The sequence below is a fragment of the Lycium ferocissimum genome, chromosome 1, assembly GCF_029784015.1.
Source record: "Lycium ferocissimum isolate CSIRO_LF1 chromosome 1, AGI_CSIRO_Lferr_CH_V1, whole genome shotgun sequence".
NCBI lineage: Eukaryota > Viridiplantae > Streptophyta > Magnoliopsida > Solanales > Solanaceae > Lycium > Lycium ferocissimum.
Genome location: NC_081342.1, coordinates 11945506 through 11963439, shown reverse-complemented (window position 1 = coordinate 11963439; position 17934 = coordinate 11945506). Strand labels below are relative to the sequence as shown.

Sequence of the window (17934 nt, the reverse complement as noted above, 5' to 3'; positions counted from 1 at the left end):
TGGCCAACGACGAAGAACATCTAGAGTTTTTTTTTTTTTTTTTTTTCCAATTATGACGGTTCCAAGCTGGTTCCATAAGAAGGGGCCAGTCGTGCGGGTCCAATCGCTTGTACCGATCCCTTCCCGCGCCTCCTCTTTCTAAGCTAACATACTAAATTTGTGTTAAAAAACCCTTATATCACCTATTAGACCAAAAATATCTTTAATGTTATCTTTAATTCACCTTGAATTAACACATGAATCAATCATACATTGTCACATGACCTTTAAAAAGCCCACCTAGTCACCGTTATTTTTTTACGGGTATAAGTATTAGGAGGCCATTTTTAAAACAACAAAAATTCTATAGGTTATGTGCATTTTAAACCATTTTGCATCCTACTATAAAGGAAAGAGTATATATAAAGTACCCTATTTGGTCATTTTCTCCTGGAAAGACCTTATTTCCTAAGAGAGTAATAATAACTACTAATAAATTCCTACTATTAGCTGGTCCTTTGCCAGTTGCCAGTTTTTAAAAACTTTAGCAGAGCTATAATATAAATTGAGCAACAAACGGAACTCTATATAACTGATCTTCACGCAATCATTCCCAATTTTTTCACAACACACACAAATCCAAATCAATTTTTGTTTCATTTTTTCTCTAAAATTCTTTTAGATCTGTAAAAGAAGAAGAAAAAGAAAACAAAAAATGGTTGAGACAAGAAGAAGTTCTTCATCATCAAAGCGTTCTCTTTCTTCTTCAATTCCTAATGGCACCAAGCGCTCTAAGGTTAGGGTTAGGGTTAGGTTTTTTTAATTACTCATCTGATTAATTATAGATTCAGATTTAGAGCTCAATTAAATCCACTTGCTTTTCGTTAATTAAACATGCAAAAAGGATTTAAAGAATTGTGTAATTTAATAGACCATACCACCATGGGTGGAGCCAGGTTACCGGAAGGGGATTCATTCGTCCAAAAAATACACTATATATATATACAAGGTCAAAATTATATTATTTTTTTTTGTTGATGTATATATATACACAGTAGATATTACTTCTAAATATTTTGGATCCCCTTAGTGAAAATCTTGGCTTCACCATTGAGTCACCACTATAAATCTTTAAGACTTTTTTTTTTTTTTTGTTGACATGCCTGCATAAAAGAAAAAAGTTTTTTATTTTCTTGTTTTTTCTGGGTTCTTGAGTTGTTTGAATCCTGTATGTAATTTGATCCACTGCTTTCCGTTAAAACATGCAAAAGGGAATTAAGGAATGTGTAATTTAATAGAACCACACCACCATGGGAGGAGCTAGGGTACCGGAAGGGGATTCATCGTCGAAAAATTACACTATATATACAAGGTCAAAATTATTTTCGATGTATATAGAGTAGATGCTGAATCCCCTTGGTGAAAATCCTGGCTTCGCCACTGAGTCTGTCGCTACTCTGAACCATTTGACTCTAAATCTTGGACCTTTTTTTTTCTTGACAGGAATGCATAAAAGAAAATTTTGTTTTTTCTATTCCTGTTTTTATTTTTTTTATTTTTCTGGTTCTTTTGGAATTTAGTATGTAATTTGATCCGCCTTGTAGGCGGTGGAGGCATTGTCAAACCACTGCTTTCCGTTAAAACATACAAAGTGGATTTAAGAAATGTGTAATTTAATAGACCACACCACTCTGAGTCATTGACTCTAATGAAAAGATACTGTTTTTTTCATTTATTATTTTTCTGGTTTTTTGAGTTGTTCGAATTTGGTATGTAATTTGATCCGCCTTGTAGGCGGCGGAGGCATTGTCATCGACTAATGATAGCCTTGGGGAGAAATCCCAGGGTGGGGTAAATGATTCAGGGGCAAATGAATCTGCTGAACAAGAGGTTCGATCAGCTGATGTCGCTGCTGCAAAATCGTCGGATGCTGCTGTTGCTGCTGCTGATGTGGCACAGAAATCAATGGAAAATGAAGGGGCAAAAGAGCCTTTGGTATCACTGATGACTTTAGGTACGTTTTTTTCTTTGCATGTGCTTTGATTTTATCAAATTGTTGATCTTTTTGATGTTTTTGGCTGGTTTCTTGAACTTCTGTGTGATTGGTTTTAGAAAATTTTGTAATCAACATTCAGTCTAAGACAGCGTTGAGCGCTGATAGCTTGTAGTGAACAGCCCCATTATGAAACCAACCGAAAGCAGCCTTTGGTACTTAAGTAGTTAAGCTTGCAGTTTTTTCTTTGCATGTGATTCGACTTTATCTAAGTTTTGATCTTTTTGATGTTTTGGTTGGTTTCTTGAACTTTTGTGTGATGTGTTTTAGGTGATTCTGCGATTGATGTGGAGAAGTCCAAGTCAAATGGGTCGGCATTGAATCGGGGAAAGAAGAGGCAGTTGAAATCTAATGTTGGTGCTGCATGGGGTAAACTTCTTTCGCAGTGCTCCCAGGTGGGTTTTGCTTCTTAAACTTTCTGTATGTTTATCTTCGACTCTTGTAACTGGGTAAAGTAGTAAGGATTCTAGAAGAATTTTAAGATGAATAAGTGGGACATACGTGATGGAATGCTGATGACTTGACACCAAAATAGTAACTATTAGCTAGCTCACTGCCACTGGTAACAAGTGAGTAAAAGTTCAACTGTAGAACAGCCTTAAAAAATTTATGGATGTGGTAAAATCTTATATTGAAGAAAAGGGAAGGGAGTGAGTTCAGAAGATTAATCTTCTGAGGTAATATGGACAAGTGGAAAAAAAGGGGAAGCCAGGGGAGGGAGTGATAGGTTAAAGTGATCTTCTAACAGGTAGAGGAACATTATGATGTCGAACACGAGGAGTGTGAACGATCTCTTGAAAAGGGTAGTAGCGAAAGCCATGTTGAAGAAACAGGGACCCAATTTGGCAAGTCTTCGAAAGACAAAAACTGAAGATGTATGACAGACTATAGTATCATCATTACGGGGAGCCTTTCGTTTTTGATAGAATGCTTGAAAGTATGAAGGTGTTTCCACGGACACATTTTTTGAGATGTACTTTCAAATGTGTCCGAATTTTTTTGGTTTCTCAAGGATTACAGCGACTGCATACATGGCTTGCCGATCATTGAAGAGGGAGCTTTGGGAGAAACAGTATGAAGTGTTGGAAATGGCATTCCTGGGTAGTGGTGAGGGTATATCGTTGTGTTAGATATCTGGAAGACAGGGATTCAATGCTATCAACTTGCATTGAGACAAAACTCACATGGAGAAATTGCAGAGTCCATATCTTATCATTTTCTATTCTCCACAAACGGGAAGTAAATTTTCTCATTTTCATCCAAAAGGATTTACTGAGGCAATCTCAGATTAATGTTTTTTCTTACTTTTGGTTGATGAAGTAAATGTATTTCCTTAAATAGTACCACGAACGTACTACAGAAGTATAAGAAGGGTACTTACAGTTTCACAACTACCACTCTAGATTCATATACTCCAAAAATTCAAAAAGAAGAGCCATACTTGGTTAAAACAAGCATCATATCTCTTTTTTAAAGAGTAGAAGCTCACGGAGACAATCATTGTTTCCATCTGTTAATAGAGTCATGCACAAGGGTCTAGTCCCCTTCAGATTTGGAAATACGTAGGTAGATAATGAGAACATGAAATCTTGGTGTGGTAGTTACTCCGTTTTGGGATGACTGCAATGTATTAGTGAGAAAAGTGAAGTATTGGAAGAATGATCGGAGAAATGGAAGGAAGAGGCTTTTGGGATCATGGAAATTAATGATTTCAGACCTATTCTTTTTCTTCTTTGAAATGGAAGATTTCAAACCTATTTTGGGCATTGAACTTACTGGATTAAATGGATGAAAGGAAAGACCTAAGTGAGGATGAGGAGATTACGAGAGAAACCATCAAAAAGTGATGTGTAGTGCATGTCTCAAGAGGTAAATGAGGCAAAAGTCACACATGAAAATGGTTATAAAAGGTGATAGCATAATGAAGTTCTTCCATCGGATGACTAACGCTCATAGAAGTAATAATTTTATATAGTGTCTTATTACTGATAGAAGGGAGTTATTAGAGCAGGAAAATATTAGAACGTACTCTCAACTATTGTTGCAACCTCTATAAGGAGAGGGCAGATCTGGGGACCAATATTGAACGAAGTTACTTTTCAAACACACAAACAATAAACAATAGGGAAGATTTGGAGAAACTACTCAGCAGAGAGATCTTACTTTCAAGTGCTCAGGTGCTGGGATGTTGCTTGGGAGATAACATACCTGGTCTGGATGGCTTAACTGTAGTTTTCTTACTCTTGGAAGAAGGTGGTAGAATGCATGAACCACTGCCATTAGCATGGACTCTTTGAAAGGACTTTAACTCTTCCATCATAGTTTTAAATCGGAAAAAGTAGGTTAGGTGACATTAAGGATATCTGGCCAGGCCAATTCGGTTGTAAGTGTGGCCAGACTACAAAAATCAGGGCACCTGGTGCATAACTTTCAGGAAAAATCTCAGTGATTGAGAGGTCTGGTATAGGGATCTTACTACTTTTTGTTTTCTGGAAAATTGTATAAAAAAGAGTAGATGTGGATCCGTGGTGTGGTATAGGGATATTAAATTTCTAAATGGTATTCTTTTTGTTTTTGTTTTTGTTTTTGTTTTTGATAAACTTAATTCAAGACTTATTCAAAGAAGGGTGGAGTTGACATGCTGAAAGGTCTCATTTTGCGGAAGACTCCATTTCGCTTTTGAGGAATTTTGTGTTGTATGCTAGAAAAGAACTTCTAGAAAGCCGTAAGATTGTGTGAGGTAGTATCTCAATGTTGTCCAACAAACCAACATGAGTGCCCAGGTAGGGGAGATGAGTGCTAAAGCCCAAGCTGGCTTGGACACCACTATTATTTGAGTCCAATTCTGTGGCCTAGCGGTCGATGAAGTGTGTTAAGAGACGTGAGCTCTCAAGTTCAAATCCCAGCTAGGCAAAAACACTAGGTGATTTCTTCCCATTTATCCAAGCCTTGGTGGAGAGAGTTACTCAATACTGTGTTGGTGGAAGGTAGCTGGTATCATGTGGAAGTAGTCTCGGTGTGCCCCAGCTGGCACAAACACTACGTTATTCACAAAGCAAAAATATAAAAGATATAGACATGGTAGGGTTGGTGTTAGAAACATGTTGAAAGTTGAGTTAGACATAAGACATGAAGGTGCAGCTTATAATGTCTCCAGACTGCTTTGGTCTCATTCACTCACGTAAGTCTGGTTATAATTCTTCTTTTGATATGGGAGTCTGGGAGACAATCCTATTTTTAGTGTGTTGAGGAGACGAGGCTTCGCGCTGGCCAACTCAATTGGCTGTCTTTCAACATATTAGCCTTATGGAAGTTAACAATTTAAAGGTTTTTTATACTGTTAAAAACTTAAATATACTCAAAATGGTTGCAGATAATATCAAGCTCTTTTCACTTTGAAAAGTAGGTGGGATCACTTTACGTATTTGCCAAACCAAATATCAACAACATACCAGATGTCAACTTGTGAATGGGTTTTCTTGTGAAATTAAACTACCTAATACACTAATTAGCTTCAATATGTTTTTGCAGAATCCTCATTTTGTCATGCATCGCGCAACTTGTACTGTAGGTCAAGGTCGTGGCAGCGACTTATGGATAGGAGATTCTTCTGTTAGTAAAACTTTATGTAATCTCAAGCACACTGAGACAGAGGTAAACCTGACTTTTTCTTAAGACACTATTTTATCCTGGCTCAAAAGTAGTGTTTCCTCATTGTTTAACATTGTTTTCCATTGTAGTAAAAAAACTACATTATTCATTCTATTTATGGTTTCTTGATGACTAGAAAGGGGTATCCATTACTCTTCTTGAAATTATGGGAAAAAAAGGCGATGTGCAAGTCAATGGCAAGGTCTACCCAAAGAATTCTACTGTCCCTCTCAAAGGAGGTGATGAGGTTGTATTTGGCTCATCTGGTCAGCATGCTTACGTATCCTTTCATTATGTTTGAGAGTTCATATGAATGTTAAAAATGTGAGATCCATTTTGGATGTTAGAACTGGAATTACCAGCATTTCCTTGACTTAATACTTTAGATCTTTGATGACGACTTACTTGCTACAAGTTTTGCTCATCCTGTTAGCATATTGGAAGCTCATAGTGGATCAATCAAGGGACTGCATCTTGAGGCAAGGTCCGGGGATCCGTCCACTGTGGCAGTTGCATCTACCTTGGCATCTTTATCGAATCTTCGGAAAGACTTGTCCCTTCTCCCACCATCATCTCAAAATGGTAAGGATGTAAAACAAGGTTCAGAGGTGCCAATACTACCCGCTGGCAGTGGAGTGACAGAGAAAGATGATTTAGATACTGATATGAAGGACGCTTCTGAATGTAATGATGTACCCGGGGTGTTGGTGGATGAGAAGAATGATGTGATATCTCCTGATGTTGAAAATGGTAACTTGAATCTTGATAATGCTGCACTAGATTCAGTTGATGCAGAGATAGGGAAGGTGCGACCTCTCCTTCGAGTGCTTGCTGGATCTTCTGCTTCTGAGTTTGATTTGAGTGGTAGCATTTCCAAAATTTTCGAGGAGAAAAGGAATTTCCGAGATCTATTCAAGGATTTTGATCCTCCAATTTCGGCTTTAACTAGGCGTCAAACATTTAAAAATGCCTTACAACAAGGAGTAGTTGATTTCACCAATATTGAGGTTGCATTTGAAAAATTTCCATATTATTTAAGGTGAATATTGGTCTCATCTTTTTTTTTTTTTTCCTTTGAATTTTCTGGTTGGTATTGCTTTCGTTGATGTGTCTTCATTACTTCCTGCTGCAACATTAAGTTTGCTCAAGTTGAAGTTGGTACCCATTTCCTGGAAGTTGTTTCGTTGATTTCTGTACTTACTATTTTATTTCTATGACAGTGAAAACACAAGGAATGTTCTGATTGCTTCTACTTATATACACTTGAAGTGTAACAAGTTTGCAAAATATACACCAGATCTCCCCACAGTGTGCCCTAGGATTTTGCTATCAGGTCCAGCAGGTAGTTACTGCCCCATATACGCTGACATCACTTATCTAGTTTTGTTGAGTTCAATCCAGCCCTCAATATCACATTTTTGGCTCACTGCTCACAGGTTCAGAAATTTATCAGGAGACATTGGCCAAAGCACTTGCTAAACACTTTAGTGCTAAGTTACTGATAGTTGATTCTCTCTTGCTGCCTGGTGTAAGTGTCTTCTGTTACTTGGCTCATATGTGTATACTCCTCATTTGAGGGGCTCATACTTTTTTACCACTTGAACACCTCAGATGTCCCTTTATATTGGTTTATCTTACTTCCCGCTCCTACCACCTCATCTCATGAAAAGTGGAAATGTAGTTGAAAGCTGTAAGAGAAGACACAACAAGCCAAGACTGTTTGGATCACAGGCCATTTCCAGTTTTTCAATTCATTTTCACAGTAATAAATAGAAATAGGAAAGCCTGTTTATTTGGGTTAAAAAATGACACTTCTATCTAAAATTACTATAGACCATGATCTCCTTTGCAGAATGGCCAAATGTTTCCTTTTTCTAGTGTAACCATTAAGAGATCAACTACATGAGTTACGGTTCGTTTCATCTCGAATTACTGACAGAATATATGCAAAATGGCTTGAAAATCTGGGTAAAACAGCTCTGTGTGGGTTTGTTTTTTGGGGGGTGGGGGGTGAGGAGCATTTTGGTTTGAGCCTCGACCTCGAGAACAATAGGGATATCATTATAATGGGGAATTAGAGAATGGGACAGAAACTTTGGCTGCAGATTTGTTAATTTGCTTGTGTAGAACAACAATTTTTCCTGGTTTCCTTAGGGATTTTGTTAGTTTGCTCCTGTACATCAACGCTGAACATCCACACTGCCCACTGCAAGCCAGATTAGAAGTAAAGAGAGCTGCTTGACTGCAGGGTCGGGGCAATCCAATCTAAAGTTTTTCCAATGATCATATGGATGATGGTCAGACTTTTTGAAGAGTATTTTATCAACTTACCTGCTGGCCACCTGAGAGTTATTGTGCAGTGTTAAGTGAAATGGGAGGGATGGGTACCCGGAACATCTCTGTTATTACTGATGTAAGAACAGGTTAATGTAATTGAATTTTCATTATCCTGTAATTCATTTGCTTTTCCTTTAATATTATGTAGGGTTCGATTGCCAAAGATGTCGATCCTGTGAAAGAAAGTTCAAAACCAGAGAGAGCTAGTGTATTTGCTAAACGTGCTGCGCAAGCGGCGGCACTGCATCTTAATAAGAAGCCAGCTTCAAGTGTTGAGGCTGATATAACTGGCGGTTCAATTTTAAGTTCTCATGCTCAGCCCAAGCAGGAGGCATCTACTGCCTCGTCAAAAAACTACACTTTCAAGAAAGGTAATTGTTAATTCCATAGTGAGAACTCCTTTTAGAGTATTCTCTCTATCTCTTTCTCTCTCTGTGATTAAGATAGGAAACATCACTTCGTTATATATGTTTGGTTAGAAAATATCCTTTTGAGGTGGCAGTTTTGTGCTGAAGCCTTAATGCTAGACCTGTCAATATGACAGGTGATAGAGTGAAGTATGTCGGATCCTTAACATCAGGCTTTTCTCCATTGCAAGCACCTTCAAGGTAATTGCAATAAGTTCTGTCTCATTAATTCTCATATATAATATGCTTGATAATGCATTTTGAATCAGTTCTGAAAACTCTGTTTAAATGTGATGTCTTGTTCAAATCTTCATATATGAATAGAATTACCAACTTCCATAATTAGCCTGATTTTTCTTTGATACTTATAATGTACTGCTGTTAGACAAATATAATATGCATGTCACCCTATAAGTTGCTAGCTTAAGTCCCTTGTTTTTGTTTTGTTTTGTTTTTTTTTTCTGAGAAAGGAAGTCCCTTAGTATCTTACCAGTGGCTGTTTACTTGAGTTCATGATATGGATAGTTTTTATGAATCAGTTAATATAATTTTTATTACTTTATCGGGAAAAAATGTTTTTGAAGTTTTGGTTGTATTACTTATTATTTTTTGAATGTGCAAATTGTCTTAAAAAGTTATGGAATTGTTGTTCGAATTCACTCTTGAAAATTAGGTGCGCTGACTCTCCTACTCCGGAACCCTGCCATTGTTTTTGGATGAAGTAAAATAAAAGGTTTACTGACCGCTTCCTGTAGAAAATATTGAATAATAACTGCTAATTCACTTTCCTGTTATCTTTTCACTAGATCCAAAAGCTTCCTAAAGGATCTGACTCGACAAAAATCTCGCATTGATTGTAGCTAAAATGCCGATACAATTAGCCGATCATATCATTCCATGGAAAAAATTATGTGTAGACATTACCTAGGTATACTGGCATAATAGATGTTCATGGATAGAGATTCCACTGGTTAGGTTTATATGTGGTTTAAATTGCTAACTGATTATTAATCTTTTTCTTTAAATTAATGTTGATCAATCGTATTACTTTCTCGTCATAAAAAAAAAAAAATCATGTTACATTCTTTTGAAGGCTCCATTTCTTGTGTTCAATGGAATACCAGTTTTAAAGGGGATAGTGTTAACTTTTGTATGACGGGAATGATAATACATTAACCATTTTTCTTCAATGTTCAAAGGTTCGCTATTTAGATTTCAGTCTCTAGTATTATCAGGTAGCCCTTTAGGATGAGAGCTATACCATTGCCATTAGTCGTTGGGAGTGGATTGACTTGTTTAGTTAGTCCACTTGTTATTCTTTGTGAATCGATTGCTCTATGTCACGATTGAATTGTTATTTAGTTAAATTTCTCGTTATTCTTTTGTGAACAGAGTGCTGTCTCTATTGAGATTTATCAGTCAGTCAGTCCTTTATTTTAAAAATCACGGCATGAACATACATGATTGCAGGGGTCCAACATATGGTTACAGGGGCAAAGTGGTTCGTGCATTTGAGGAAAATGGTTCCTCTAAAATTGGTGTCAGATTTGATAGATCAATTCCTGAGGGTAATGATCTTGGTGGTCTGTGCGATGAAGATCATGGGTTCTTTTGTGCTGGTAGTTCTCTGCTGCCTGGTTTATATCAGAAAGTTCCATCCTTTATTTTTTGTTGCCTGGCTCAGCTATGTCGAATAACAGAGCCATGTCTTTTTGGTGGTCTGATCTTTTCTTTTTCCACAGCTGACTTGCTCCGTCTTGATAGCTCAAGCACTGATGAAATTGATAAACTTGCTATCAATGAACTCTTCGAGGTATTTCCTGATAGACCTCTCCATTATATTATTGCATTTCTAAGTGGAGTGTTCGTGGTCAATTTATTATGTTTTACCTATGTAGGTTGCTTCAAAAGAAAGTAAAAGTAGTCCTCTGGTTCTGTTCATCAAAGACATTGAGAAGTCTATGGTGGGTAATCCTGAGGCTTATGCTGCTTTCAAGATTAAGCTTGAGCATTTGCCAGAGAATGTTGTTGCCATAGCTTCCCATGTCCAGTCGGACAACCGAAAGGAGAAAGTAAGCAAAGTCATAGTTATTTTGCATTCCTTCATGATATAAACTTGACTTGTGATTCTAATAGCCTTACTTTTATCTGTTACAGTCGCATCCTGGTGGCTTGCTATTTACGAAATTTGGAAGTAACCAAACGGCATTGCTTGACCTCGCCTTCCCAGTATGTAAATCTTTCTCTGCCGTTCCCTTTTGTTTTGGTTTTTCCATTTCTTGTTCTCAGTGTTGTACCTAAGAAATAAGAATTACTAGGGAATGCAAGCGCTCTAACTGCATGTCTTAGGGGAGGTTGTCAATGTGTTTATATGGATTTTCTTTTATTTTGTTATTACCCATGACTGACACTAGGGATTCCCCAAGCCTTTACACTTGGTCATTTCCGAATTGCATAGGTGAGGAGCATACAATACAGAACAGACCTTTTTTCCTCATAATATGCCGAGGTGTAGGAGTTGTCGAAGGATTGGGTTTAAAAAAGATGGGTGCGGGCTTTTCGCAACCCACCAAAACTTATTTAACCCATTCCTTTTACTTTTTTCTTTTACAATACATTCTTCTCTACTCCAATCCATAATATATTTTTGATAACCGTGGAATCCCAAAGCTAGCTAGCGCATGGCTCGGAACTTAGCGGATAATAGGCCTATCGCTCTACCCTTCTCCACTTAAGTACCAGACTTTTGGCTGTGGCAGGGTTTGTACCTGTAACGTGTGCCTAATCTCACATCACCCGCTGCGCTCTTATCACTAGACCAAAGCCCTCGGTGCCGATTCCTATCCATATTTCTCATCTTTGAATTGCCCAATCTACATTTACCCATTCAAGTACTTCACACACCAATTGCCATCAAAATGTTATTTTTTTCACACGCAGTATGTGTGTACATTAGCCCATGGTTTCATATATTTATTTGAATGTATTCTTGTGAGAAGTCGCAAAATTCAAATTTATCATCTATTTCCCTATGGCTGACATTAGATTTCGAAAAGTATTACACTCACCCATTGCATGGTTGAGCATACAACTCAAACTCTTTCCTACACTATATGAAATTCTCAGGCATAGTGATGTCAAATTCGTGGGTTAGTTTGGATTTGGACAGGAATAGATTGGGTTTGAGCAATCAGTACGGGCCTTACCCAATCCACCCAAAACCCATTTAATCCATATCCTCATTTTTTCTTCTTATATGACACAAATATTTCTTTTCTTACTCATCTTATACCAGATATACCTTTCTACTCTTGCTCATATCACTTTATCTTTCAATCACTGAAGCTACTACCACCCACCAATGGCCCCTAGAAATTTTTTCTCACCCATGTGCATATGTATGATGTATCTGTATGTATGAGGGTGGGGAGTTATAGAATGAAAGGCTACAAGGAGGGGCAGGAAGGAAATGACAAGTTTCTTTTGCTGGGATTGTTTGGGGATTAGAGGGTGGCAGGTGTGGCATACTAACAAATTGACTAGAGCATGTTGCTATGTTTGTGGTTTTTTTTAACAACCAAATCCTTTAAACTTCATCTTACCACCCCCTAATTCCTAAACCATCCCCCCCGAAAGAAACTTAGGATTTCTTAAACCCACACCCAACTCGGGGTTTGAAACTTATTTTAACCATTAAACCATTTTTACGAACTAAAATGTGGTTCATATGGATCAGGAATGGATGGGCCTAGGGGATTGGGTTTAACTTGCTAGCTCTATTCGAGAGTTGTAAAGTAGAGAGGAGTCGTCGTAGTTGTTATTAATAAGTTAATATTTTCTTGACAAGTTACTGTTGTTATTGGTTATCAAAAACAGTTGTTATTGATGTTATCTTTTCTATGAGGGTTACTGTTGTTCATATTATTATTGGCATCTCCTTGAAGCTTTTAGGTGAACATCTAATTGCATTCTAGAAGTACATGCACCTGTAGAATGGTTGATATTAATGCATTGAATGGCATCTCTTTCCAGGATAATTTTGGTAGGTTGCATGATAGAAGCAAAGAAACCCCCAAGACAATGAAGCAGCTCACCCGACTGTTTCCCAACAAAGTTGCCATACAGATCCCTCAGGTAACTTTCAGTTTATGTTTAGACTTCCAACTGTATTAATTTTGATGCAAACATTAATATAGGTCTTCTTATGGCAGGATGAAACCTTATTATCAGAGTGGAAGCAACAGTTAGATCGGGATATGGAAACTATGAAATCTCAGTCAAACATAGCTAGCATTCGCAATGTGAGTGCTCTATATTTCCTAATCAAAAAGAAAATAATGTGAGTGCTCTATATTTCCTTATCAAAATAAAATAAAATGTGAGTGCTCTATACTTACCATCTAAGGGAAAAACCTTTTATCTTAGACCCCTTCATCGAGTTGTGGATTATGTAGGACCATATGAAATATTCTATGTTCTGTGAAATTCTAATTATTACATAGGCAACACCATGGAAATTTCTTTAGCACTTCAATTTTCATGTTCTTACTGTCTTATCCTGGATTCACCTGAAAGGCTGAAACCACCTTCTCATCGGCGCATCTCTTGTGAGAAGAGGAAGTAATTTTGTTCGACTATTTTGCATTGCTTGTTCTTGTGCCGAGGGTCTACCGGAAACAGCCTCTCTACCTCCCAAGGTAGGGGTAAGGTCTGCGTACACTCTACCCTCCCCAGACCCCACTGTGTGGGATTTCACTGGGTATGTTGTTGTATTTATGGAGCTAAAGCATAAGAATAATGTTTACAATTGACAGTTTATGGTGATTTGTATAAGAAAGATAAATGAGTATGATGCTTATAGAATTGTATCCTCAATGAACTGATTTATTGAGATGTTCTAACTATATGAGTGATTTCAGGTTTTGAATCGATTCAGAATTAGTTGCGCTGACCTTGAAACCTTATGCATAAAAGATCAAGCATTGACGAATGAAAGTAAGTAATTTCTTGTAGTTTTGGGCCCTTTAAATTTGAAATCCTTTACTTGATTATAATAGTATGTAAAGCATGTTTCTTGATGTGATTGTCAAGGTGTTGAAAAGATAATCGGCTGGGCTTTGAGTCATCACTTTATGCATGAATCTGAGTCTTCTATGAAAGAGGCGAAGCTAGTTATCTCCAGTGGAAGGTCAATTTAATTTTCACTCTCTATTCCATAATGTTGTAACATGTAGGAAAATGTTCTCTTGTTTCACTGTCTAGGGGCCGAAAGTTCATTTCGGTTTGTTTACATGTCACTGACATGTTTTTATTCGCAGCATTGCTTATGGGCTCAATATGTTACAAGGCATTCAGAGTGAAACCAAGAGTTTAAAGAAATCCCTCAAGGTGCTGATGTTTTTCTTGACTCTGCAAATTTACTTATTAGAAAAGGTGCTTCTCGTTCTGAATTTCCTGATCCATGAGATGGATACTTGACTTTCAGGATGTGGTTACTGAAAATGAGTTCGAGAAGAGACTTCTTGGGGACGTAATTCCGCCTACTGATATTGGTGTTACTTTTAATGACATTGGGGCCTTAGAAACTGTCAAGGATACTATGAAAGAACTGGTGATGCTGCCTCTTCAGAGACCAGAATTGTTTTGTAAAGGACAGCTGGCCAAGGTAAAAGGAAATGATTTGCTTTATGTTGAAGTCCATTGGGATCTTCATTCCTGTCCACCCTCTCTCTCTGTGTGGTTTCTATTTTTTTTTTAAAGGGGTTTGGGGGTGGGGTTAGGTTATTAGAACTTGGTCATCATGTATGCACTTATGTTTCTAATCAAGATCCTATCTGCAGCCTTGCAAGGGAATATTGCTCTTTGGACCTCCAGGTACTGGTAAAACAATGCTTGCAAAAGCTGTTGCTACTGAAGCCGGTGCAAACTTTATTAACATATCAATGTCAAGCATTACGTCCAAGGTACTACTGATATGTGGTTTCTGCCGGTTTTTTCTCTGAATGGCCCTTCTTAAAATGGTTGACCACTTTTTCTTGCCAGTGGTTCGGTGAAGGAGAGAAGTATGTCAAAGCAGTCTTCACATTAGCTAGTAAAATAGCGCCTAGTGTTGTTTTCGTTGACGAGGTTGGTGACATTTTATTTGCAATTCAGCCATCACTGGGCTAAATTTATTTCCTAAATATATGACAGCTAGATTTCCTTTTCACATCCCTACAAAGTTATTAAGTTTTCTTCTTTATATCATTCTGGTTTATATTGTCCTTTTCCCTCCATTTCTTCTTGTCTACTAGGTGGACAGCATGTTGGGAAGACGAGAAAATCCTGGAGAGCATGAAGCTATGCGGAAAATGAAGAATGAATTCATGGTCAATTGGGATGGTTTGCGTACAAAAGACAAGGAACGAGTTCTTGTACTTGCTGCAACAAATAGACCCTTCGACCTTGATGAAGCAGTTATTAGGAGGCTTCCCCGTAGGTAAGCTTTAATTCAATTATTTCCTTATGATTTGTGTAATTGATCGATAATGATTCTAAGTGATTTATGGGTATTGATGCCGTTAGTGTACCTTTGATGCAGGTTGATGGTAAACTTGCCAGATGCCCCAAATAGGGAGAAAATTTTGGGAGTTATATTGGCGAAGGAAGAATTAGCGCCAAATGTCGATGTAGAAGCTATTGCTAATATGACGGAAGGGTATTCAGGGAGTGATTTAAAGGTCTGGGTCAAGATTACTTGTACTTCCTAATGCATTAGTTTCTACAATCCCTTCTTCAAAATAACTGCTTTACTTATATTCTAAAGTGCATATCATACTTACTGCCACTTCAAATTTCCAATCCCAGAATTTATGTGTGACCGCTGCGCATTGCCCGATTAGAGAAATTTTGGAGAAGGAGAAGAAGGTCAGTCGACTGAGTTCAGTCTTATCTTTCCTTATATTCTGTAACTTTCCAACATTTTGTTGAATTGGTGACCTGGATCCACAGCATGCAAAAATGCTACTATTACTAATTTTGTTTGGAAGTTGTTTAATTATAGCTTCTTGATGTGTGTTTCCGTTCGTGATGTTTGAAATTACTGGGTTATCATCATCTGCTATGGCGTCTTTACACTTTTATCTGCTAATCTATTGATTAGTTGCCTTTTTTACTTTTGGGGCATGATTTCAGGAGAAAGCATCAGCAATTGCAGAGAACAGGCCAACACCAGCTTTGCATAATAGTACAGACATTCGTCCTCTTAACATGGATGATTTTAAGTATGCACATGAACAGGTACTCTATTGCACATACTGCTGTTGTTAAGCTGATTTTTATGTTGCATTCTACTTTCTTTGCAAAAGTTACTTGGGTTTCAAGAGAAAGGTTAGTGCTTTATTTACTGCCAAGTAGACTTTGGGACTTTCTCGCGGATCCTTTCAGATGTCAGCCTGTTGCAGATCGTCAACGTCAGATAGATATGTACTCAATTGATTAGTTTTTAATTTAGTTATATATTTGTTGGTGGGAAATACAGATTTGGGAGCTGTCGTCATAAAATTAAGGGTAAATCATGTTAGCTGGTTGAATGTTGTTGGTTTCTCACGTCTTATTACATGCTATTCGTGAAGTAGTTAAAACGGAATTTTGTTCATGTGATTGCACTAGAGTTCACCACAACATTTTGTGGTTTCGATTAGGTAGCCTGAATGTATCTTGAAAGATCAATAGCTCCTCCAATTGAGATTATCATCTCTTGCTAGTGACCTCAATCAAAATATCATGTTCTTCTTTTGAGAAATACCCTGCTGCATAGGTGATACTGGATGTTGATATCATATTCTTATTGTAAGCTTTTGTCGATTTAGCCTACCAGAAATTTTGGTTTTGTACCAATTTGTGCAAATGAAATTGTTGCTACTTGTTAGTGTGGGGGAAAAGTGAAGTACTAATAATTTTTAGGGGCCTTGTTTTTCCAGCTTTATCATCACCGTGGAGAATAGTTCGGTATAGTGATTTTTATATACATTTAGTAGATTCTTGACTTGTTTAATCTGTTAACAAATGCAGGTATGTGCTAGTGTATCATCAGAATCTTCAAATATGAATGAGCTTCTTCAGTGGAATGAATTATATGGAGAAGGTGGATCAAGAAAGAAAACATCTCTCAGTTATTTCATGTAGAGGAGATATGTATAACTTATATAGCAAACATTGGTTTATTTATTTTCCTGTTCTGCAACCCGAGATAGCAGCAGAACCAGCATACCTGGATAACCCATTCCAGGTTCCCCTAAGTCCAATTGGCTTGGCCTTCTTTGTGTATCATATTTAGTTGATAGGATTTTCTTACCAATTGCAAGTCCTAAAGTCCCTCATCTCTTGTCTCACCCAATTTTCTCATTTGTAGTTCTCTTCTCTCTGTACATACGAGTTGAGTAATTTAAGAAGCATAATCTAATATTCTTTTCTGTATTTGAGTTTTGTATAGTTTGATTTCTTTTGATGAAGCAGGCAATAACTGGAGGAGCAGACAAACTTGTTTATTGGCCTTGTTCCATTGAATCTCTTAGTTTATTTTGGATAGTATTCTGACTTCGTTGAGCACTGGCACACCCTCAATCCCCGCATTCTCTGTCGCGAGGTTTGACTGCAGAATGTTTAATTTGCGAGTACGTCTGCATAAAGGTCACTGACATCATGTATACCAAATGTCTCCAACTTTTGTCATCCAAACTCTGGAAAACAATCTAAAATGATTCCAAAGGAGAATATTTACCACAAGTCTTTCCCGATAAAAACATTTTGAGTAATTATATGGCGAAATTATTAGTTTTTGATTGTAAACTGAGTAAACAATAAGGAAAAGAAAAAGAAAAGAAGAAAAGTAAGCAACTGAATGGTATATTTGGTCAAATTTTTAAAATCAGCTTATTTTGAAAAATGTTTTAAAAAAAGTTACGTTTGATAAGAACTTTTAAGTGTATTTTCTCTAAAGTGCTTTTGAGAAAAAATTACTTTTTCTAGTTTCTAGAAAACAGCTTCTGCCAATTCTCGGAAGCAATTGTCTCTCCTAAAAGCTTGTTCAAAACACATCATTTTTTTAAAAAATAAGCACTTTTTGGAAGAAAAAAAAAGACACGTTTGACCTCCCAAAAGCTTGGCTGAAGAAGCAAACCATGGAAATAATTTGAATTTGAATTACGAGTTAATCAAAGAGGGCAGTGGTCTTTATGCGAATCTAAAGAGGTTTCGCAACTTGAATTGTCTACCACCAAGAGTTACGTGCAAACATCAAATAATTAAAGATTCATATAATCCTTTATTCATGGCCTCCTCCTTTATGAATGTAGATGGCCATTCCATGTGTTTCTATAAACAATTGAAATTCAATTTCTTGTGCTTCTGTAATCAGTTCTCGAGAAATTGTACTCTCTATTTTTATTTGTGTGTTACTTTTCTTATTAATCTCTTTAAATGAGATTATTTACGTTATGTGTGATTTTAGTTTCAACATTTAAATTT

The 17934-nt window shown here is 37.1% G+C and overlaps 1 protein-coding gene across 3 annotated transcripts; it reads left to right on the top strand.

Annotated features, from left to right (window-relative positions):
• The first annotated feature begins 467 nt into the window (after positions 1–467).
• LOC132048122 (uncharacterized) lies at positions 468–16955 on the top strand. Of its 3 annotated transcripts, XR_009412911.1 has the most exons (28): positions 468–775; positions 1774–1993; positions 2303–2427; positions 5564–5686; positions 5820–5963; positions 6070–6722; positions 6904–7025; positions 7120–7211; positions 8169–8391; positions 8565–8628; positions 9898–10046; positions 10170–10240; positions 10326–10499; positions 10585–10656; positions 12460–12561; positions 12639–12728; positions 13347–13422; positions 13519–13615; positions 13746–13815; positions 13913–14092; positions 14268–14390; positions 14470–14553; positions 14721–14905; positions 15008–15146; positions 15274–15333; positions 15601–15705; positions 16480–16696; positions 16820–16955. XR_009412911.1 is itself a non-coding variant. In XM_059439058.1 (27 exons), exons 1-27 carry the CDS (start codon positions 695–697, stop codon positions 16591–16593), a joined length of 3687 nt encoding a protein of 1228 aa, XP_059295041.1. In that variant the 5' UTR covers positions 468–694; the 3' UTR covers positions 16594–16955. The 3 variants fall into 3 exon arrangements, 2 of the variants coding, with proteins under 2 accessions (XP_059295041.1, XP_059295033.1); XM_059439058.1 differs by having other exon boundaries at positions 1825–1993; positions 16480–16955; XM_059439050.1 differs by having other exon boundaries at positions 16480–16955.
• Positions 16956–17934: the final 979 nt, after the last annotated feature.